The sequence below is a fragment of the Xyrauchen texanus genome, chromosome 6, assembly GCF_025860055.1.
Source record: "Xyrauchen texanus isolate HMW12.3.18 chromosome 6, RBS_HiC_50CHRs, whole genome shotgun sequence".
Lineage (NCBI taxonomy): Eukaryota > Metazoa > Chordata > Actinopteri > Cypriniformes > Catostomidae > Xyrauchen > Xyrauchen texanus.
Window position 1 is genome coordinate 14,306,142 of NC_068281.1, and position 22,551 is coordinate 14,328,692.

Consider the following 22,551-nt stretch of genomic DNA (forward strand, 5'->3'; position numbering starts at 1 on the left):
GACAGCAGGGAAAGAACAATGCCATGATTCTCCCGTTGAAGATATTTCGGTGGCCGCCCAAGTGATAGACTATTTTGGACTGCCGAGGAAGATTTATTGATAATCTCGCAAACAGCTAAAGAAGCACTTTCGCACGAGTGTAACGATCTCGCGATCATGATCTGCTCTTCTCTCTGGTGCACGTGTGCAACAACTGGGCTTCCCTTGATATTGCAGTGGGTAGACATCAAAACTGAGTTTAAAGTGTTAGAGGAAGTCAAGTCGAACCTCTCAAACAGTAGGCAGCCCTGACATGCCAAACAGCACCGAGGAGCAAAAGAGCAACACACCATCAACTTTACAAATTTGTTTCACGATTTTACATATCTGTTATATTTTGACAAAATGTTATAGTTTCATATGAAATAATCTAAAGGTAGAATATATTAGACCTCATTTTATATCAACAGTGGCAGTTGTAGTTAAAGTTTCAAGATTTTTTCATAAATATATAATTTGTTATTATTATTACTATTAATTAATACTATCTTACACTGGCCTAACCATGATTAGGGTTGCAACGGTATGATAACCGTCTCAGAAAATATCACGGTTTCACAGTATACGGTCTTACACAATTACTATTATGAAAACAGTGAAAACAGAAGGATTATTTATTTTTGAGCTAACACTTATACTTTCAAACACATATTGAAACTTGAAACCATTTATTTTATTGAAGTATGTGTAAAAAAAGTCTCCCTTTTGAAAATAAAATAAATAGAAAAAATAAGAAAGCTAACAGAATTATAAACATGATAAATAAATATCATGCAACTATAATATGTTATATAACTAAAGCATGTTAGTTTACATGTTAGCATAGCATGTTAAATTAACTACTAAATGAAAAATAACATCAGCTGTGTGAGCTTTTAAAGTAATGTCCTATGATTATTAACAGTTAACATATACTGCTCCTGTCTGTATCTTTAACTCAGTGCTTCTCAACTGGTTTTGCTTCAGGACAGATTTTACATTGGAAATCAAGTGTCGACCTGCCATAGATTAAACACAACCTGTATTTAATGTATCCTGGGTTGCATTTCCTTTTATGTTGCATAGTTTTGTTCATGGGTTTCCAGTACAAGGACATGCATCAAGTGACATTTATTTTTGTTGTTGATGTCAAAATCTACAGGAAGTATTCTCTCCCCCTTTAAAAAATTTAAGAGCATATTTATTATATGGGCCCATTATTATCCCGTTTGTTGCCTAATATTAAATATTTATACACATATTACACAGAAGGAAAGGCTCCTCATTACCATGGTCAGTGTGCTAGTCTTAAATGATAGTAATAATAATAATAAATGAATGTATTTATGAAAAATAAATATTAGCTGAAACACATCTTGAAACTACAACTACCACTGTTGATATAAAATGAGGTCTAATAGATTCTACCTTTATCTCAAATAAAACTATAACATTTTGTCAAAATATAACAGTTACTTTTACTCATGTAAAATCTTTTTTGGTGCATAGCACAGTTGCTCTGTGAATAATGTCACTTGATGCATGTCCTTGTGCTTGAAAACCATGGACAACTATGCAACATAAAAGGAATTGCGACCCAGGATACATTAAATACAGGTTGAGTTTTTACTATGGTGGGTCGCCACTTGATTTCCAATGGAAATCTGTCCTGAAGCAAAACCAGTTTAGAACCACTGAGGTAAAGCTACTGACAGAAGCAGTTTGGCATCAACAATCACGCCACGCTCCAAATCACTGATGGTTGATGTGAACATTAACTGAAGATCCTGACCCGTATCTGCATGAATTTATGCACTGCACTGCTGCCACGTGATTGGCTGATTAGATAATCACGTGGATGATTGTTGATGCCAGTCGGACTGGTTTGACTATTTCTGTAACATTGTATGTTTAAAAAAAAAAAAAAAGCAATTTTCCAACATAAGCTAATTGATAGTGTTTATACAATTTAATCAACTTGGTCTCATAATAAAAACATTACTATAACTACAGTTTTGCTAAATAATTTTTACATGCCTCGTTCTAAGTTTCGCTGCAGTTATTTTTTTTTTACTTTATTTTTTTTTTTACAATACTATGTTATTACATCAAAACACTTACTCTAATACACGATTGGAAAGATGAGATATGTTAAGGCTTCCATTATGTAATCAACTACATATAGAAGCTTACTTAAGCATTACTATCTCTATTTTGAGTGATAGAGCATTGTACTTTGGACCCAGAACACAGGTTTGTAACCAGTTGACACTTTAGCCCAACGTGACGTAGAAGCGCCACAAAATTATGTCGCTGCTTTAGCTATTCTGTTTTTCTTCTCACATTTGCTTTTATGACAACATTGGTTAGGATTAGATGTAGAATTTAGTGTTTGGGCATAGTTTTTGTTCATTTCAAAATAGAAAAAAAATATTATCTTTTGCTTTTTATGACACTTTTGGTTAGGTTTCTGTAAAAGTTCTAGGTTAGGGAGGAAGGTTTTAATTTTTTTTTTAAAAATCTCCATAAAGTATTAACCTTCAAAACCTCCTCTTTTTGGGAGAACATTAAACTCGTTTTTTGCACCATTCATCTGTAATGGATATCATGAACATGGGCTTGGGATAACTTTAGTAAACCTTTGTTAGTCAACACCACTCACCACTGCATCCACAGATGCAAGTTAATACTTTACCATGCAAAGAATAACCCCTACATCAAAATTTTCTAGAAAAACTGTCAATTTCTCTGGACTCAGTCTCATCTTAGATGGAAAGTCTATCTCCATAAAGTATTAACCTTCAAAACCACATCTTTTTGGGAGAACATTAAACTTGTTTTTTGCACCCTTCAGTGGACATTTCACTGAAATGTTGCCACATTCAAGTAATTATCATGAGATCAAGCAAATTTAACCCAGGACTGTGCACCTATACCAGGCCTTCTCACTTACTACATTCAGTAAAGGCAAGCTCCGCCCCTGGCCGTAGCAAAACTAATAGCATCTATCCATTATTACTATATATGATTATGTATGTTATAATTATTAATATAACGTGCTGTCTTGAAGAGTTGTGAAACACACATTTTGTATCCAATTGTAAAAGTGCTTGGAATTAAATCTGTGACAACTTTTTCCGCAGAATGTGGCTTCTAGTGCTGGTGGAGCCGTTTCTGTGGTGAAAGTTATCAATACCTCTGCCGCTAGCTCTGCAGCCAGCACCACCACTACAGTGGCATCTACTGGTGTACGTTTGGCTAAAATCCAGGAACCCGTGCGCAAAGTGGAAACCCTATGTAAGCAGGAAAAGGCTAATCGTATTGTGGCTGAGGCCATTGCACGGGCCAAAGCCAGGGGCGAAAGGAATATCCCACGAGTGCTCAACCAGGACGAGCTGCCTGCTGGACAGACCTCTGCAGACGTAGAGGGTGCCACAGGGGCTGCTGGAGCTAAAAAGAAAGGAGGAGGTGGAAGTAGCAAGAAGAAAAGCCCAAGTGCAGGAGCAGGGAAAGTGGTGACAGGAGGAGATAAGAAATCCAAGGCTAAGACTCCAGGAGTTGGTGGAGTGGTTGTTGGAGGTGGAGGCAGTAAAAGTAAAGCCAAGACTAAGCTCAAGTAAGTAATATGTGCATTTCGTCCATGACTTGGTACCTAAACATCTTAACTTTAAGTATTAAACTTCGGTACATAACTCGTCCTGTTCAGTTTATGCTACGGACTTGAACGAAAATTCAAATTTTGTGCTACATTGTGTAGTGTTATGGTATTCATTTTCAAAGTGTTTAGGCCTGAAGGTGCCAGACAATAAAATGGACAAAAAAAAAAATCTTACTGTGGAGGTGGAACCCGAGCCATATCTAGGGGTAAAAAAATAAAAAAAACACAAGAGTCTTGATCGTGGGCTCTTTTGCTTTAGACCAGTCTGCAACCACCCAGAACACCTGAGCAACCCCATAGCAACACCCTGGCATTGTGACAGCTTTTAGAATATGTTATTGTTGTTTGTTTGTTTTTGTTTTTTATTATTATTTATCTCTGCCTCTCTTTAGCACCATCACTCTAGTGGGTGGAAAGAAAAGGAAAAGAAATGGATCCTCTGACCACTCAGATGTAGACCTTAGCCCACCTGTTTCTCCCCGCACCCTGGAGGACATGTCACAGGTATTGCATTCTACAACGCCAATTATGAAAAATTTGGGGCAGTATGAAAAATGCTAATGCAAATAAAAAGGAGTGATTTATAAATTATTTATAATAATTGCTATATTAAAAGCACTACAACTACACATTATGATGTATTGAAAATGTACAATCATTTCAAATCAGATCATTGCAACGCTCAAAAAAAGTTGAGATGGGCAATTTAAAACTAATACAAATTTGACGAGTTGAAAGGTGAAGTGAAGCAGTTAAACAGGTGATGCAATTGTGTCATAATATTGTATACTGTAAAAAGACCCTCCAAATACAGAATAGGCCTTCAAGAGCGAGGATCCCCAAAAGACAAAGTTGGGGGATTGCACCCTCTAGAGTGCACAATATAGTTAAAAAATTCAAGGAATCTGGTCAAAATACTTCACCATGCAAAGAATAACCCCTACATCAAAACTTTCCAGAAAAACTGTCAATTTCTCTGGGCTCGGTCTCATCTTGGATGGAAAGTAGAAAAGTAAAACTGTGTTTTTTGGTCTGAAGAGTCCACATTTAATAAGGTTTTTGAAAAACAAAGCCGTCGTGTTATCCGGGCCAAAGAGGAAATGGACCATCCAAGCTGTTATTAACATCAGGTCCAAAAGCCAGTGTCCATATGGGCCAGGGGTGTGTGAGTGCCCATGGCATGGGTAACTCGCACATCTGTGAGAACACCATGAATGCAGACAGATATGTACACATTTTGGAGCAACATATACTGCCATCCAGCACTGTCTTTTCCAGGGACGCCCCTGCATTTTCCAGCAGGACAATTCAAACCACCACATACTGTCCGGATTTCAAGTGCATGACTGTGCAAGCATAGAGTGTGTGTGCTAGATTGGCCTGCCTGCAGTCCTGACCTGTCTCCAATTGAGAATGTGTGGTGCATTATGAAGCACACCGTACGGCATGAAGACCCCATACAATTGTGAAGCTAAAGACCTACATTATGGATGAATGTGGGAAATTTCCACTTTCTAAACTTAACAAACTTGTGTCTTCAAGGCCCAAATGTTATAAGTGTTATTAGAAGAAATGGTGATGTTTCACTGTGTTAAACACTCGACTGTCCCAACATTTTTGGAGCATGGTGCAATCATCTGATTTGATGTAGCATAAAATGTGTATTTGTAGTGCCCTTCAATATAGCAAAGGGTGAATATAATTTTTGTTTTTATTAGCATTTTTCATACTGTCTCAACCTTTTTGGATTAGGGGTTGTAGTATATAATGAAGCATATTCACCCAGTACTAACATGCAATAAGGTAGACCGATGAGTTAGCAGGCATTAGATTAGCATTGGGTAGCATTACATTTTAAAAAAAGCATCAGAAAAACGCAATAGAACTAATGTGTTGACTTCAATGTTGTTCTTCCAACAGAAGAGGCGCTCTAACCGTCAGGTGAAGAGGAAGAAGTACACTGAAGATTTGGACATTAAAATCACAGATGATGAAGATGAAGTGGACGCAGATGTTGATGTGACTACGACTACCGTGTCTGCTGTAGGGCATGCCCAGTCAATGGGAGCAGCACTCCAGCAGGAGCTCGATGGGGATGGTCTTGCAAGCTTACAGTTTTTTGTGGTATGTCAGCACTCTGGTCACATAACTGGTTTTGTTAGAATGAATCATTTGTTTACAATTGCCACAATCTTTGATATTTTATGTTACATGTATGAGCGTGAATCAGATTTTTCTGCATGTGTGCTTCAGGAGAACCCAAGTGAGGAGGATGCTGCTATTGTGGATAAAATATTGTCTCTGCGTGTGACCAAAAAGGAGGCAAGTGTCTTATATGTTCATGCAACTTAAGCAGAGTAACTGGTATTATAAAGGAGTAATTCCAGCTCAGTTGAGAAGATCTGTGGAATGCTGTCTGTCAGCACAGAAAATAACTTTTACATTTTTTTTAAATGAACAAATAAAGTAAACAGTTGGGCAATTACAATGCAAGTCTGTGGAAACTGACAGCATGCCTCACATTCTGTTCATAGTTAATTAACCTGGAATAATCTTTGACCAAGTGTCCTTAGACTTCTCTCATACTGTATTCTTGTCCGGTTGCAGGTGTCTCCAGGGCAGTATACAAATGTGGAGGAATTCTTTGTCAAATACAAAAACTAGTAAGTCATGATCTTGTGTTCAATTTGAAACAACTTGTGTCTCTTTTTGGAAAATGTCTAACTTGTGATGTGTCCTTAGCTCGTACATGCACTGTGAATGGGCCAGTCTTGAGCAGCTGGAGAGAGACAAGAGGATCCATCAGAAGTTGAAGAGATTCAAGACGAAACAGGCACAAATGAGGAATATATTTCAGGAGGTGGGGCAATCTTAAAAAGCCCCACTTGCAAAAATATTGCCATATTTATATTTGTTTGGTTGAATATGACCCATAATTACATCTGGAACTTTTTCCTGTGCTTTAGGATGAGGAGCCCTTCAATCCAGACTATGTTGAGGTCGATCGTATCTTGGATGAATCACATAGTGTTGATAAGGACAATGGGGAGGTAAAGACTCGCCTACCACATACCCAATGCTTTTCCAAGACACAATAAGATATAGCTTCTATTCTTTGGGGCAACAGTGAGAAATCAGAATTACCATATACCAGTAAATAATGAAGAGTATTGATTTAGGATGTAAATATGTCCAAGTTGTGATGTGAATTGTAAAAGGTGCTGTCCATAATTCAAACTGAAATCTGGTTGTACCATTCACTGTATTCCAGATTAACTGTATTCTTTATTCCCATACATTCAGAAAAAGAGTCAAAGTGAAAAATGGTATTGACTAATTGTCTCTTCCCCACCCCAATAGCCGGTTGTGTACTACCTGGTGAAGTGGTGCTCTCTGCCCTATGAAGATGCTACTTGGGAGCTCAAGGAGGATATTGATGAAGCAAAAGTGGAAGAATTTAGGAAGATCGAAAGTCGCCAACCCCACATTAAGAGAACCGTAAGCTCATGTTGCACACTCATTAGCCACGTCATTACTGGGCTCTGTCTGTATTGTCAGTTTTCATGGAGTAATTGAGAAGAGACAGTGTACTATATTAACATAACTTGTTCTTCCATCAGCCTCGACCTCCTGCAAGTGCCTGGAAGAAACTTGATGAGTCAAAAGAGTACAAGAATGGGAACCAACTCCGAGAGTACCAGCTGGAGGGAGTCAACTGGCTGCTCTTTAACTGGTACAACAGGTAATGCATGCAGATAGATTGATATAAATTGATTGATACATTTTGATGACTTATTTCCTGCTCAGGGGAACATACACAGTTACAGTATGTCAAATAAAATGTTCTTTAGAATGAGAATTCTCCCTTCTCCTTAAGTATAAATACCACCTTCCACCAATCTAATGCTATAACAGTAAGCTGACGGTAGCTCAAGAGATACAAAATCATAAGCAAATCATTTGACCACATACTATTGACAAATCAGTGCCCTCCCAATGTTGACTGATGGCTTCAACAAAGTCATCACACTGGTGTCTTGGCTCGAATAAATATGGCCTTACTCCAGTAATTTTTACAGATATCTTTTCTTCACCTACTGATTATTGCAGGACTGCAAACATAGGCATAGAAGGAAGGTGGTGGTGAGAAATTCTCCACAATTTAATTGTTTTCATGTATGGTGCATTAAGTGTGGATTTGCTGACCATTGAACATTACATTTATATACAATGTACACTTTACATTGTGAATAGGGGGTCTTCTCAACCACCAGTCCGCTCGCCACACACCAGCTGTTGTGGAGAGGAGCGAGTAGAGTGATACAGCCAAGTAATGCATTGACATTAATTAAAGGCCATCTGAAAATTCCTGTTTTAATTAGATAGAATTTAATTGGGTATTTAATAGTTGTCAATGTTGAGATATGAATGGTTGGCAAAACTGTATAGAAATGGTATAGAACAGCTCATGTAACACCAGAACAACTTGTGCATGATTAGTCTTTGTCCAATTCTCACTCCCTTCTTTGCATACTCATGTCTTCCCTCACAGGCAAAACTGCATCCTGGCTGATGAGATGGGTCTTGGTAAGACAATTCAGTCAATAGCCCTTCTTTCAGAGATGTTTGCAGCAGGGGTCCAGGGGCCATTCCTCATCATTGCCCCTTTGTCCACCATTACGAACTGGGAAAGAGAGTTCTCCAACTGGACTGATATGAATGCTATTGTTTACCATGGCAGTCTGGCCAGCAGACAGATGATCCAGCAGTATGAGATGTACTGCAAAGATGAAAAGGTCTGTGTAGATGCATTGTGTTTTCTTCTGTTTATTTCTGTTCAGTATGTGATCCCACTCACTGTAATAAAAATTGACATCAATGCATCCTCATTCCAGACCAGTTGGATGTTTTTCTTTCTTTGATTGCACACAAAGGAGTTATTTCAAAGAAACTGCTCTTTTTTTTTCATATAACAAAACTAAGCAGTGACCAGTGGCTGTGAAGCTCAAATGGCCAAAAAAAGAACCTTAATAGTCCAATACAAATTGTGCTGCTAAAGCCATGCAATAACTTAGTTTGAGAAAGAGATAACAAAAGTTTACTTTCACTGAAAACAGATTGTTCATATTAGTAAGATATTTTGACTTTGGTTGATGCTCCTATTCTGACTTTATTATTCTTTTCTGTTTTCTTTAGGGACACTTGATACCAGGGGCCTATAAATGTGATGCTCTGATCACAACTTTTGAGATGATTCTATCAGACTGCCCAGAGCTGAGGGAGATTTCTTGGCGCTGTGTAGTTATTGATGAAGCTCATCGATTGAAGAACAGAAACTGCAAGCTTCTCGACAGCCTCAAGATGCTTGACCTTGTAAGTAGCCAGTTAAAGGTGTATCCCAGCCTGGGCAAGTGTTGTGAATAATCCCTTTCACTCTTATCTGTTAAAAAAGTGCATTGTGTAATTTTGGTGCCACTTTAATTCGGTCATTCATTTTGGAATTGTTTTTCTTAAAATTACAATCTTCACTTTCAATATAGTTGGATACAGTTCCAAAGACTGTCAGTATTTGGTTTCAATATCATGTAATCGTAACCTAACTGTGTATGTCATCATTTTGATGCTTTTAATTTAGATATAAGCTCCGTGGTTTGTGGCCTCTCTCACTTCTCATCCTCTCTCTTTCTGATTTTCAGGAGCATAAAGTGTTGCTGACTGGCACCCCACTGCAAAACACTGTAGAAGAACTGTTCAGTCTGTTGCATTTTCTGGAACCGGCCCAATTCCCCTCTGAGACTGAGTTTTTACGTGAATTTGGAGATCTCAAAACAGAGGAGCAGGTAGAACACAAACACATGTCAGGGTATACTTTGCTCTGTTGAGTAATGAACAGTTCTCAATGCTCTACTTCTGTCTGTATTTATCAGGTCCAGAAACTTCAGTCTATTCTGAAGCCCATGATGCTGCGTAGGCTGAAGGAGGATGTGGAAAAGAACCTTGCCCCAAAACAGGAGACTATTATTGAGGTGTGCATGTTTCCCTCAGACTCTAATGTCTATACAATCAGAAATTAAAAATTTGGTTCAGATTGCATTATTTGTTGTGGTCCCCCAGGTGGAGTTGACTGATGTACAGAAGAAGTATTATCGTGCTATTCTGGAGCGTAACTTTAGTTTCCTCAGCATGGGAGCCACACATAACAGCAATGTGCCCAACCTACTCAATACCATGATGGAGCTTCGAAAGTGCTGCAACCACCCTTACCTCATAACAGGTACTGAACTGCACACCTTACATGATGCGATTAACCATCCTCTTCTGTAAAACCTAGGATTTCATCTAATTCACATAAATGTAGTCATATTTTTCCCTCCTGTTTATAAGAGGTTCAGCTTCAATGCTTGACAATTGTCTTCTCTCTGTGCAGGTGCTGAGGAGAAGATAGTGGCTGAGCTGAGGCAGGTGTATGATCCTCTAGCTCCAGACTTCCATCTCCAGGCTCTGGTGCGCTCGGCAGGAAAATTGGTCTTGCTGGATAAGCTGCTTCCTCGCCTCAAGGCTGGAGGGCACAAGGTGCTCATCTTTTCCCAGATGGTGCGCTGCCTCGACATCCTTGAGGACTACCTCATACACAAGAGGTACAGCAGTAGATGTATACTACATTTATGTAAATGTGGGCAGGTGTTTTACTTGACTGGATGTGCTGTTAACTCTCTCCTTGATTGTCATTCTCTGTCTGATCAGATACCTGTACGAGCGCATCGATGGACGGGTCAGAGGAAACCTGCGACAGACGGCCATCGATCGCTTTAGTAAACCGGATTCAGACCGGTTTGTCTTCCTGCTTTGTACTCGAGCTGGAGGGTTGGGCATTAATTTGACTGCTGCTGACACCTGTGTCATTTTTGACTCTGATTGGAACCCTCAGAATGATCTTCAGGCAAGGATAACTTTCTCCATAGTGATTTCCATGCAATTTATGGCAGACATTCAGCCATGTTTCCTTTTCTAGGCATTTGGTGTGGTTCCTTTTGTTTATATTTTTCTCATGCTCACAGGCTCAGGCACGTTGTCATCGTATCGGTCAGTCTAAAGCGGTGAAGGTGTATCGTCTCATCACCAGGAACTCGTATGAGAGGGAGATGTTGGACAAGGCCAGTCTTAAACTTGGCCTTGATCGAGCTGTTCTGCAAAGTATGAGTGGAAACAAGGACAGTAATGTTAATGGGGTAAGACTAAAAGTAATGTGATGGTAATTTAATTTTCCTGTATTAAATTGTTTGCTAAAATGTTCAAGGTCAAAAAAGTCACTCAGTGGTGTGCTATAAACTTGTTTTTCCTCAGATCCAACAGTTCTCCAAGAAGGAGATTGAGGATTTACTTCGTAAGGGTGCTTATGCAGCCATAATGGACGAGAATGATGAGGGCAGTCGTTTCTGTGAAGAGGACATAGATCAGATCCTTCAGAGAAGGGCAACCACCATCACTATAGAGAGTGAAGGTAAAGGATCCACTTTTTCCAAGGCCAGCTTTGTGGCGTCTGAGAACCGCACAGATATTGCTCTGGATGATCCCGAGTTCTGGCAAAAGTGGGCCAAGAAAGCAGACCTAGACATGGATTCTTTCAACAGGAAGGTAAAGTGTACTGTCTATATAATGTAGTTTTCTCTTTAACACTTTCCTTGGTGTCTTCCCATGTTTATCTTCATCTCTTACACTCTTCCTCTCTCTCGTGCAAATCCTTTGCAGAATACTCTTGTGATTGACACTCCCAGAGTGAGGAAACAGACGCGTCAGTTTTCCAGTCTGCGTGGAGAAGGTGGCGATCTGTCTGACTTGGACAGTGACGACGACTACCCTCCCCATAATTCTCGCCAATCCCGGGTCTCTCGACGCTCAGATCGGCATTCCGGTGGAGGTTATGGACGCACAGACTGCTTCAGAGTGGAGAAACACCTACTAGTTTATGGGTTTGTGAATTTGTTTCTTCCTTTTGTGCAGCATTGGTGTATGAAAGCATGCAATTTTGAAACGTAACATTTCCACATTCGCTTGTCTCTGCAGGTGGGGGCGCTGGCGGGATATCCTGTCTCATGCTCGGTGTAAGCGGCGTCTGAGTGAGCGGGACGTGGAAACCATCTGCCGTGTCATCCTGGTTTTCTGTCTGCTGCATTACCGTGGGGACGAGAACATCAAGAGCTTCATCTGGGAGCTGATCACCCCGCCAGAGAATGGACGAGAACCACAAGCTCTGCTTAATCACTCTGGTATGGCTTTGTCTCATTACAATCATTATCAATTAACATCGTCTTTGTGTTACATTTATTGATACTACCAGCAATGAGACTTCCCATGGTGGTCTTTTAACAGGTAGATTCATTCTAAGCAGGCAATACAAATACAGAACTTCTTTTTTATTTTCTAGCCAAATATGGATTACAAGAATCTTTTTATGTTTTTAATCTATCACAGAAATATTTAAAAACTGTCCAAATTTGTGAAGAGACATTGAATGTCTCATAATTTCTTTTAATTTAATATTACCTTATCATTTATGAATATCAGAGTTATTGAACTAATTTAAATTCACCAAGAAAACGCTTAGATGGTAGACCTAAACAGTCCTTTTATTACTTTCTGCTATCAAAGAAACTGCACGCTATTTTCTCTCTTCCAAATAGATGTTTTCAATGTTTATTGTGCATACCTCACGCTTTTTACGTGGCAAACTCGTAAAATTGCCCCTCTGTGATGCTTTCTGCAAATCTTGTCATGTGAAGGGCAATGCGGCGCTTGACGCTGGGTTCAGCCTCCAGAACCAAATTAAAACTGTCACGAGAAGTCTGTGAGACAAAGACCCAAAATCTATTGGCAATTGTCTCAGCATCAGTCTCTGAAGCATTTCATTATGCACAGGCGAGCACCCGTCGATGCGAACCAGGAGGAAGATTTGAGTTGTTGATTGAGTTCAGTTCATATTTTAATCGTATTTGGTTTTTTGTAAAATTGCGTTGTTCATATGTCGTGTTTTTGGGGCCTCCGCTGTCACTGCGGGGAAAAAACATTAATCTGCTTCATGTCTCTGTTGTTCATCTGTTCTCTTCATAAATAAATATTTATGATAAATATAAAATTTTTGCATAGCCGAATTTTAAACATTACAAGTAAACACGCTTCTAAGACGGAGTTAAAACATGGACAAGTTCTTGAAAAGGAAAAATATTGACGATGGTTAGGCTATGTGGGATTGTGGTGTGCTGTAGAATTTTTTTAGTTGTAAAAAGTGTGCCGTGGCAGAAAAGTTTTTGGGAAACACTGGAATAAGCTTTTTATAAAATGCTTCTAAAGGGTTTCTCCTTTCCTATAGGTCTGTCCATCCCTGTTCCTCGTGGCAGGAAAGGTAAACGAGTGAAGGCTCAGAGCTCTTTTGATGTGCAGAAAGTCGAGTGGATCCGCAAATACAATCCTGACAGTCTGCTGCTTGATGACAGTTACCGCAAGCACCTTAAACACCAGTGCAACAAGTATGTTTGACCTCCAGGGACACAACAATTGACTATAATAATTATAAATAATAATTTAAAGGAACATCTCTGCATATAATATTGTTTGGATCTTCATTTGTTTTCCTTCTCGCAGAGTGTTGTTGAGAGTGCGCATGCTATACTACCTAAAGCAGGAAGTCATTGGAGAACATGCCGATTCTGTATTGAGAGGAGCTGATGCAAGGTATAGCGATTGTCTCATTTCATTAGAAACTGACTGCCACAATTCCAGCTCTCACTCACCCAGGCATGGAGATGCACAAATGACTCCACTAATGCCAGGTTTACGTGCAGGGATATTGATATCTGGTTGCCTGAAATGGAGCAACAGGATGCTCCATCTGGCTGGTGGGATGCAGAAGCGGACCGATGCTTGCTTATTGGGGTCTATAAGCACGGTATGTGTGGGCTTTACTAACTAGTCATGTCTTGTTAATGTATTAATATAAAGAGTGTCCCATATGAAAGAACTTCCTGGTAGTATTGCACTCATGTTGCATTTTTTAAAAAAATTTTTAATCTTAATTTAGTTCTGACAACCGACTAACTAGTCGATACGAGACCCTGATATATTCCTTCCTCTGTATTTTGCTGTGCCAGGATATGAGATGTACACCACCATGCGTGCCGACCCCTGCTTGTGTTTTGTTGAGCGATGTGGGCGCCCAAATGAACAGGACATTAATGCGGAGCAGCAAGCTGCAGATCCGGAGCTTGGGGAAGGGTCAGTTTCAAATGAAGCCTGTTTCTAGCTATTCACCTGCATTATCAAAAAATTGCCTGATTGACTGAAATATTTCCACTTTTGGTTGATTGTCATTGAACATTCTGTGACCTTGTGTTTTGGTGTTTTTGCATCTTAGAGGAGACTATGACAAGTACTGTGAAGATCCAGAATTCAAACCTGCATCGAGACACACCAAGGAAGTATATGAGGAGGTAAGGGCCTTTTTAAGTTTTATTATTTTTATAAAAAATTTTGACATGTCTTAAAATTTGTTTATTTAATTGGGATCTTAAATAACATGATAGATGTGGTTATTTTGCTTTTCAGGCTGATTCTGTGAATCCAGACAGTGAGATTTGCGTGGAGGATCGGTCTGCCCCTGTGCAGGTTGAGGGGCTGTCCTTAGGATCATCAGATTTGTGTTACTGGCCAACAAGCTCATCACTAACTGCTCGACTGCGTCGTCTTATCACAGCATATCAACGCACATACAGGCGAGAACAACTTAAGATGGAGGCTGCAGAAAAGGGCGACCGGAAACGTAGACGCTGTGAACAAGCCAGTAAACTCAAAGAGATTGCCCGACAACAACGTCAACAAAGGTATGTTCCCCAAGAAAAGTATTATTGAAGCTTTCCCCCTCAGTTGTGCTCTCCAGGTTTCTCATAAGCATGTCCATTTCAGGTGGACTCGTAGGGAGGAGTGCGATTTTTACAGGGTGGTATCAACCTTTGGAGTGGAGAAAATAAAGAAGGAAGCAGAGACTCCAGAAGGGGATGAGCATAGCATAGACTGGACTCATTTCCGTTCTTTCGCTCGACTTGACAAGAAAACCGATGAGAGCTTGACGCGTTACTTCAAGTGCTTCATGTCCATGTGTCGGAAGGTGTGTCACCTTCGACCGGCACGTGGAGAAGGTACATTATATTATTTTATTTTACAGAATAACTAGAACATTTTAATTTTGTGGTATGTAATGACAATTGACTGAAATTGGATTAACATAATTTTCTGTTCTTCTGTTTTTCATTCTCCCTTGTTCCTCTAATAGAATCACAAGATCTGGCCCCTATCACAGAAGAACGAGCCTCTCGCACACTCTACAGGGTCAGCTTGCTGTGCCGATTGCGTGAGCGTGTTCTTCCCCATCCCTCATTGGAGGAACGCCTCTCTCTGGCACCACCCACCTCTGACCTTCCCAGCTGGTGGAGCATCCCACAGCACGACCACGAGCTGCTCTTAGCTGCTGCCAGACACGGTGTCAGCCGTACTGAACTTTCCATCTTTTCCGACCCACAGTACTCATTTAGCCAGGCCCGCTTCGACTACCTCCAGAACCAGCAAGCTCAACCAGCCTTGCAGAATCATACATTTAGCCAATCACAGGAGCCGACCAGTATCAAAGAGGAGGGGCTAGATATTGAGTCTCGGCTGCTGGGGGTGGAAACCCTCTGTCAGTCAGACACTCCGGCCATGCCTCTTTTACACTCTGAAGGGAAACTTGGAGGGCAAGCTGGCTGGGGCTGGAAGAAGAGCAAACACAGTGGCTCCAGTGGGAGTGGAAGAAAGGAGGGAGGAGAGAGAGGTGAAGGGCCATCAGACTCCGATTCAGACTCTGGCTCGACTTCCTCCTCCCGTCATTCTGGCAGCTCAGATGACAGTGGAGACAGTGATGCAGAGCGAGAACAAGGTGAGAAATTACCCCATTTAAAACATGTTTGTGATGACTCCACAGTTTACATATGTGAATATTTATTATGACTGAGCGATTATATCAAGAATTCATTGATATTTTATCTGTTTTTTTGTTGTTGTTTTTTTTAAATGTTTATTTATTTACTCTGAAATGGCTTAATATTTTATTTTATTTTTATTTTTTTACCCAGTCAAACATCATTTTAACCAATGTGGCTAGTTATATTTCAATTGTTTCATGCAAAAGAAAAATAGTTTCATGAAAATAGAATAATTTAAATTCATAAGCACATATAATATGCACATTAATAATAATAATAAAAATGAAAAACACAAACATAATTTTAATTGAACTTCCCAACACTAACAATATTTTTAGTACTAAAGTTTAAGATCTAAGTTGCAATTAACACATTATTCATCTCAATAATCTGACACTCTAAACTAAAATGAGTCCAATCTCAGCCGCAGCTCTTAAGATGTGTGATGGTGATGAAGAGAACAGCCTCCTCTCACTCACACCCTCACAAGAAGGTGCCCAGACAGAGTCCCTCCCTGACCCTCTCAGAGTCGACTGGCCCAAGGATCGAGTGTTGATAAACCGAATAGATAATCTCTGTTCACTTGTTCTGATGGGACACTGGCCATCGGGGCGCCGCTACATCTCAGATGTACAACTTAATGTACCATCTGAAGAACCTGACATTGGAGATGACCTGGGTTACCCTCGAGTGGCACACAAAAGCAACAGTGTCCTATCTGCTGAAGCTGTTGAAGGCCAAGATACAGAATTCACAGTAAAACTCCTGAAGGTGAGGAGGCATTCAGACATTTAGGATGGGTTATATTAATGGATATTTAAGAGATATTAAACCTCAACTGTTTCTTTTTTTTTTATCTAACATTGGTTTCATCTTATATAGGAGGAGGGATTGAAGCTGACATTCTCTAAGCAGGCATTGATGCCAAACGGTGAAGGGAGTGTCCGCAAGAAACGAAAGGATCATGAGGTACAGAAATGCAATCTCACAAACTTGCCCTTCGCATGACTTGAGAGCAGAACCCTATTCAGGAAAAGAAAAATGTAGAAAATTAAGTGTTTTGGACAATGTGCCGTATTCTAAAATTAGAAACAATTATTTTCTGTAAAGGTACGCACACCGCAGCCACTGCTAGCCGATTGTAGGAGGTGCCCAGTTATGACTCCAGAATCTGCTCAGTTCTGCAGTGCCACTGCAGAGCACATCTTGTATAGTTTTCCATTAAATTTGACCCAAATCAACATAGATTAGGACATAGATTATTTACTCTAACTGTCACTGGATGATAAATTGTGTGTATGTATCTTTCATTTAGCCTACACAATTTATTTTATATTACAAGTTGGTTTTTTTTGTGGTTTGACATCTAGAATGAAACCTATTAAAGGCTTTCCTATTTAAGAAATTGCATTATAAATGTCACCATTTCATATCGTTCAGTTTGAGCAGTTACAACAGTTTCATACACCTAACCTGCAAACGCATCAATGTCACATTGTTCATTCTTGAAATATTGCAAAATTCATTGTAACATTTGTGTGTACTGTATGGTGACTAGATTTGCAAATTTGGACTGCCACCTGCACCACATCAACTTATCTTTCAGTCTTAAATACAGTAAATGTTATGTCACCCCCTTGTGGCGAAATTAAGTGAACTCATTACAGATATCTCCAGAAATGAAATGTGTTTTTTGTCTGACCATTAGCTGGAGGATGAAGAGGGAGTTCGCCATGCTCCCCGCAGGAGGGACCTTCCTAACTGGCTCAAAGAAAACCCAGATTATGCGGTGGAGGGAGACATGTTAGAGGTAAGTGCAAAACACTTAAGTTGAATTCTGAGTTCTACTTGGACCGAAACATCTCATAATGTTCTTGTTGCAGCTACTGGTGAACCGGACCAAAAGGAAGAGGAGGAGGAAGAGGGAGAAAGGAGCAGCACTTACAGGCAGTGAGAGAGTAAAAGTCATAGACATGAGGACGGGCAAGAAGGTGAGAAACAAATTAAAGACAATTGGCAGTTTGCTGATTAGTCACTGGTGTTTTTACCACTATTTTCAAATATTGGCTAAACGCTTGATGCAAGGAAGCAAATGTTCTGTTATTAATGGAAAAAATACAAACATTTACAGACACTACATAAGGTTTTTTTATTAGTTGTCTGGAAAATTAGCCTGAAGGCTAATTTTTCTTGCTGCTTACTACCAAGAAGACATTTGTTTTTGGTATGGTTGATGTGATTTAGTGTACATTACTAGTTTTGATGAATATATGTTTCCCTGCTTTTCAGTATAGTGGAATTTATGGCCCTGCACTACAGGACCTGAGAGAATATCTGGAGGAGAATGTTGACCACGCTGTAGTACCAGAATGGTCTGAGACTGTTCGCAACTCGGTCAGTGTCTCCTGTTTTAGCTCATTATACTGTATCTTTGTACTGTTAAACCAATGGTCATTTATTCTGGTTATTGATCTACCCTGACATCAAAAACTGTTCTGAGTAAGACTGTCGTGATTATTACATGATTGTCTGATTGTGGTTATTTGATCTAACCATGGTTATTTGAGATAACTTTGATTAGTGTGAATTTTAATCAAATCCAATCACATTTTACTGTTAAATAAGGGAATGAACAGCACATTTGAGTGTCTCACTCAGTTGAACTCCATAGCTCCTGGTGAACGTGTGAAGATTAACTGCTTCTGAACCAGGCTTGAAGCACTGTGACGCATATTCCAACTTTTTCCAACTCCCACAAAAATATAAACAAGGATTTAAGTGAAAGTGAAGCACTCCAGTTTCACGTTAAACGATCGTGTAATGACAAATGTTATTTGTAGCTGTGAGTTAATTCGTGCAGTGTTAAATGACATGCAGTGACAGAGGAGCCCTGTATCACGCCCGCTTAATCTAAAGAGATGACCTAGTGAAAAAACACAATCTCAAAGGTCTTTCTTCATGAAAAATAATGGCTTGTTCTGCAAATTCTGTGATAATTTACCATGATAATTTACATGTACTTACAAAACGTTGTATTGACATCTTGATGGCCACTGCTAGGCTTGGAATTAGCTTTTTTTTTTAAAGGATCAATAATTGAAAATTTTCTCTGATTTATCTTTTTTTTTTTTTTCATTTTTAGCAGACAGGGCTGAACTCTGAAATGGGGCTGATTGTTTCACAAGTCTTTGTCTATTCATATTTCTCAACACAACTTTTGTACAACTTAAACATGGTCGCACACCGGACCCGTCTGGTGGACAATGTGCCGCATTCTAAAATTAGAAAGAATTATAGGTACACACACCGCAGCCACTGCTAGCTGATTGTAGATGGTGCCCAGCTATGACTCCAGAGTAGGGCGGCACAATTAATCGAAATGAAATCGAAACCGCGATATAACATTTTGCGATTATTAAATTGCAAAGAGCTGCAATTTAATTAAATAAATAAAGAGTCTGCTCCCTTCAAAGTTTATTTGCGCTGCTCAGTCCAGTCTATATTAAATTAGCGCATTGTTAGTGTTTTCAGAGCGGTTCTGTGCTCCACAACTCCATCTCATGCTTAAAGTGAAAGAAGTGCTCCGAGTTTGGTTCCGTTTGCTTGTGTGCGCTAAATGCTTTATTTACACTAAACTGGCGTATCCTGCGTGAAACTTTATTATTATCTGTGGTAGAAGCATCTCGGTCTCAGCAAGAAACGGGTATTTTTAAAAAAAAATAAAAATTCATAATAGGTATCATAATAACGCGGAATACAAGATTGGGTATAATTCAAACATCTTTATTAAATGATTGCTAAGTAAACAGCATTAACAGTAACATCTGTAAAGTCCTCTTCTCCCGTCATTTATTTACCTCACGAGAGTGCGTGTCACCCTTATTACACTCCCCGTGGCAACAAGTGAAAGCGGAACTAATATTACAAACATCCAACAAAATGAAAAGGAAGGAACATACATATAATAAATCTATATCAAATATTTAGTTACTATAATATAATGCATTGCTAAATTAAATATAATAAAATAATGAATAAAAATAATTAAATTAAATGGTGACAAACTAACCAAAATGTTCACTTTAAATTGAATTACACCAATGGGTTATCAGTTCAACTTCAGTTTGACATTAAGCCTCATTCTTTAGGACTATCTTATATACAGTAAAGAATAGTTTGCATAAGCCTACTAGTTTTTAAGGCTTAGAATAATTAGTAACATTTATATTTTGTTAATTTTGCATTTATTCAATCAACCAACATTATTTTTGACAGCAAAAACTAGGCAACGACTATGTGGTTACCTACAGGGAAATTTAGTTAACAGTGACATTGAGCAGAAAGCTTACATATAACCAGTTTTGACCAGCTGCTGATAAAAAGTGAAATGATCAGCATCGGTTGATGAGATGAAAATTGGAGATCGGTGTCAGATGTTAAAATCCTGATTGGAGCATCCCTAATATTCAAGTTGACTGTTTCAAAAACTAATGTTGATGATTAGTGGGCTGAGATCCTGTCACAAAATGGACAAAAAACAGGTACACTGTGGATGGTAACATTTGGATATGAAGAAGACTTTGTTTCACAGTTTATATATTTATTTGTTTGTGGTTGAACTGAAAAAAGTTCTCAGTTTGGTTCTTTTTAAGAGGGTTCAAGTGTGAAAACCCCAGTAGCCTTTTTGCAGTTGAACATGTGGAAAACATTACCATCATAATCGCAGTTCAATCGCAATATGTTTTGAAATAATCGCAATATGACTTTTTGTCCAAATCGTGTACCCCTACTCCAGAGGCTGTTCAGATCAGCAGTGCCACTGCAGAGCGCATCTTGTATAGTTTTCCATAAAATTTGACCCAAATCAACATAGATTATTTACTCTAACCGTCACTGGATGATAAATTGTGTGTATGTATCTTTCATATAGCCTACACAATTTATTTTATATAAAAAAAAATTGTGGTTTGACAGCTAGAATGAAACCTATGAAAGGCTTTCCTATTTAAGAAATTGAATATAAATGTCACCATTTCATATCGTTCAGTTTGAGCAGTTACACCAGTTTCATACACCTAACCTGCAAACGCATCAACGTCACTTTGTTCATTCTTGCAGTGCTAAATTCTTTGTAGCATTTGTGTGTGTATGGTGAATAGTTTCACAAATTTGACTGTCACCTGCACTAGATCAACTCATCTTTCAGTCTTAAGTACAGTAAATGTTGTCACCCCCTTGTGGTCTCCCAAAGCTATTATGCCAGACTACATTAATGGTAATGTAGTCTGGCATAATTTCCAATTCACTGAAAGCCCAGAAGTTAGTCTTTTAATTTACATGTCAGCTAATGTTAAAATATTGATGCCTCAAAAACTTGTGCCAAACAATGATCGATGTATCAATATTTTATGGCATTCCTAATCACTACTACTTTATATATTAGGTCAATCATAGTGAGTTGTGAATCTGTAAATTAATGTTGTTCTCTACAATCTCAGGGATTCTTGCCTGAGAGTTTATTCCACAGACTTCTAAGCCCCCATGCTTCAATCCCCAAAAAGAGCCGACATTACCTCTCCACTCCTTCAATCCAGTCTGATGACCCTCTGTTGGGAGGAGGCGAAGAAGAGACGTTAGTTTCTGATGGAGCATACATGATGGATGAGGAGGACCTGGAAGACTGTGGTCGCCTCACATCATCTCACCACTTCCTTACTACCGCCTATGATGTGAAGATGGAGCAGAGTGCTCTCGATTTGGATGGAGGTGACAGTTTGTCACAGGGTGGCTACGATAGCTCAGACAGAGATGCCATTTTGGATGTCATTATGGCACCGAAAAATTCAGACTCTTCCTCAAGCTCTGAGGATTGACCAAATCTCATGTTTGATGTAGTAAACCGAGATCATGACAGTCTTTTATTTTATTATATTCTGCCATCATTATTTTTATAATTATTATTGATGTCATTGCTTTAATATTGAGTAACAGATTTTTTTTTTTTTTTTTTTTTTTGGGTTGGATTTCTACTTGACTGTTTTGTGTAGTTTGAGGAAAGGAACTGGTGGCATGTTTTTTTATTATTATTATTTTTTTTATACCTCATTGAGCATATTGTGTAAAACCACAATTCCAGCTAATTCAGATATATGTCCTTCACGTGTCACATACCCACATTAAGCCCTTTACATCTATGACTTTGAGGGGAGCTGTTCTGTTCCACACATTCAGGCTGAACTGTTTGACAGTATGCTGGAGGTCCATAGTCAAGCACTAAGCGGAGCCATCGTGGTGCCACGGTCTGGTGTAGAACATGGAGTTTTTTTTTTGTTGGATGTAAATCATTTGTGTGTACGGGGGGGAAAGGTAGGACTGGGAATTAGGGTTAGTTACTGAAACTATGTTAGACAGATGATGGCTGTATTGTACAAAGTAGAGTTGTTCCTATGCCTGCAATGATGCAAAAAATTATGAGTTTATTCCCATTTCATGAACTGACTCCAACTGTTTCTGTGATATAAATATGAATAGCAGTCTACAGTGGAAACCAATGTGTTTAATTCATTTTATCATGCGTGGCTGTTTATTTGAATATATATTTTCAAAAGCACATTTGAGTACATTAACTAGAGGCATCCCCATGAACCTTTATCCTGGTGGAGAAACGAGCTGAAGAGAGCAGAATTTGGGGCTTTGAAACCTGTTTGAACGTTCTTGCTGATATCCATAGACGTTGAGAATGATTCTAAACTTTAAAAATTGTGTTAAATGAATAGTTCTCCCAAAAATGAAACTTCTTTAATCATTCCCTCATGCCATCCCAGGTGTGCATGACTGACTTTCTTCCGCAGAATGTAAACTAAGATT

At 39.1% G+C, this 22,551-nt stretch overlaps 1 protein-coding gene across 4 annotated transcripts in view; it reads left to right on the forward strand.

Moving 5' to 3' along the window:
* LOC127645210 (chromodomain-helicase-DNA-binding protein 8) overlaps positions 1-22,332 on the forward strand; it is a 28,020-nt gene extending 5,688 nt beyond the window's left edge. For 3 of the 4 annotated variants that reach the window (XM_052128751.1, XM_052128753.1, XM_052128752.1), the window contains 34 exons: positions 3,162-3,634; positions 4,069-4,180; positions 5,597-5,800; positions 5,930-5,998; positions 6,284-6,339; positions 6,419-6,536; positions 6,643-6,726; positions 7,037-7,174; positions 7,297-7,418; positions 8,229-8,472; positions 8,873-9,049; positions 9,373-9,516; positions 9,604-9,702; positions 9,791-9,950; positions 10,104-10,314; positions 10,421-10,616; positions 10,735-10,905; positions 11,021-11,311; positions 11,426-11,646; positions 11,741-11,943; positions 13,044-13,200; positions 13,316-13,405; positions 13,516-13,619; positions 13,822-13,945; positions 14,085-14,160; positions 14,276-14,550; positions 14,633-14,865; positions 15,000-15,638; positions 16,109-16,455; positions 16,567-16,653; positions 17,393-17,494; positions 17,568-17,675; positions 17,974-18,078; positions 21,183-22,332. In XM_052128751.1, the coding sequence (XP_051984711.1) occupies positions 3,162-3,634; positions 4,069-4,180; positions 5,597-5,800; positions 5,930-5,998; positions 6,284-6,339; positions 6,419-6,536; positions 6,643-6,726; positions 7,037-7,174; positions 7,297-7,418; positions 8,229-8,472; positions 8,873-9,049; positions 9,373-9,516; positions 9,604-9,702; positions 9,791-9,950; positions 10,104-10,314; positions 10,421-10,616; positions 10,735-10,905; positions 11,021-11,311; positions 11,426-11,646; positions 11,741-11,943; positions 13,044-13,200; positions 13,316-13,405; positions 13,516-13,619; positions 13,822-13,945; positions 14,085-14,160; positions 14,276-14,550; positions 14,633-14,865; positions 15,000-15,638; positions 16,109-16,455; positions 16,567-16,653; positions 17,393-17,494; positions 17,568-17,675; positions 17,974-18,078; positions 21,183-21,557 (6,315 nt within the window). In that variant the 3' untranslated portion in view covers positions 21,558-22,332. The remainder of the gene's footprint in view (positions 1-3,161; positions 3,635-4,068; positions 4,181-5,596; positions 5,801-5,929; positions 5,999-6,283; positions 6,340-6,418; positions 6,537-6,642; positions 6,727-7,036; positions 7,175-7,296; positions 7,419-8,228; positions 8,473-8,872; positions 9,050-9,372; positions 9,517-9,603; positions 9,703-9,790; positions 9,951-10,103; positions 10,315-10,420; positions 10,617-10,734; positions 10,906-11,020; positions 11,312-11,425; positions 11,647-11,740; positions 11,944-13,043; positions 13,201-13,315; positions 13,406-13,515; positions 13,620-13,821; positions 13,946-14,084; positions 14,161-14,275; positions 14,551-14,632; positions 14,866-14,999; positions 15,639-16,108; positions 16,456-16,566; positions 16,654-17,392; positions 17,495-17,567; positions 17,676-17,973; positions 18,079-21,182) is intronic. The other variant, XM_052128754.1, reaches the window with a different exon arrangement.
* Positions 22,333-22,551: the final 219 nt, after the last annotated feature.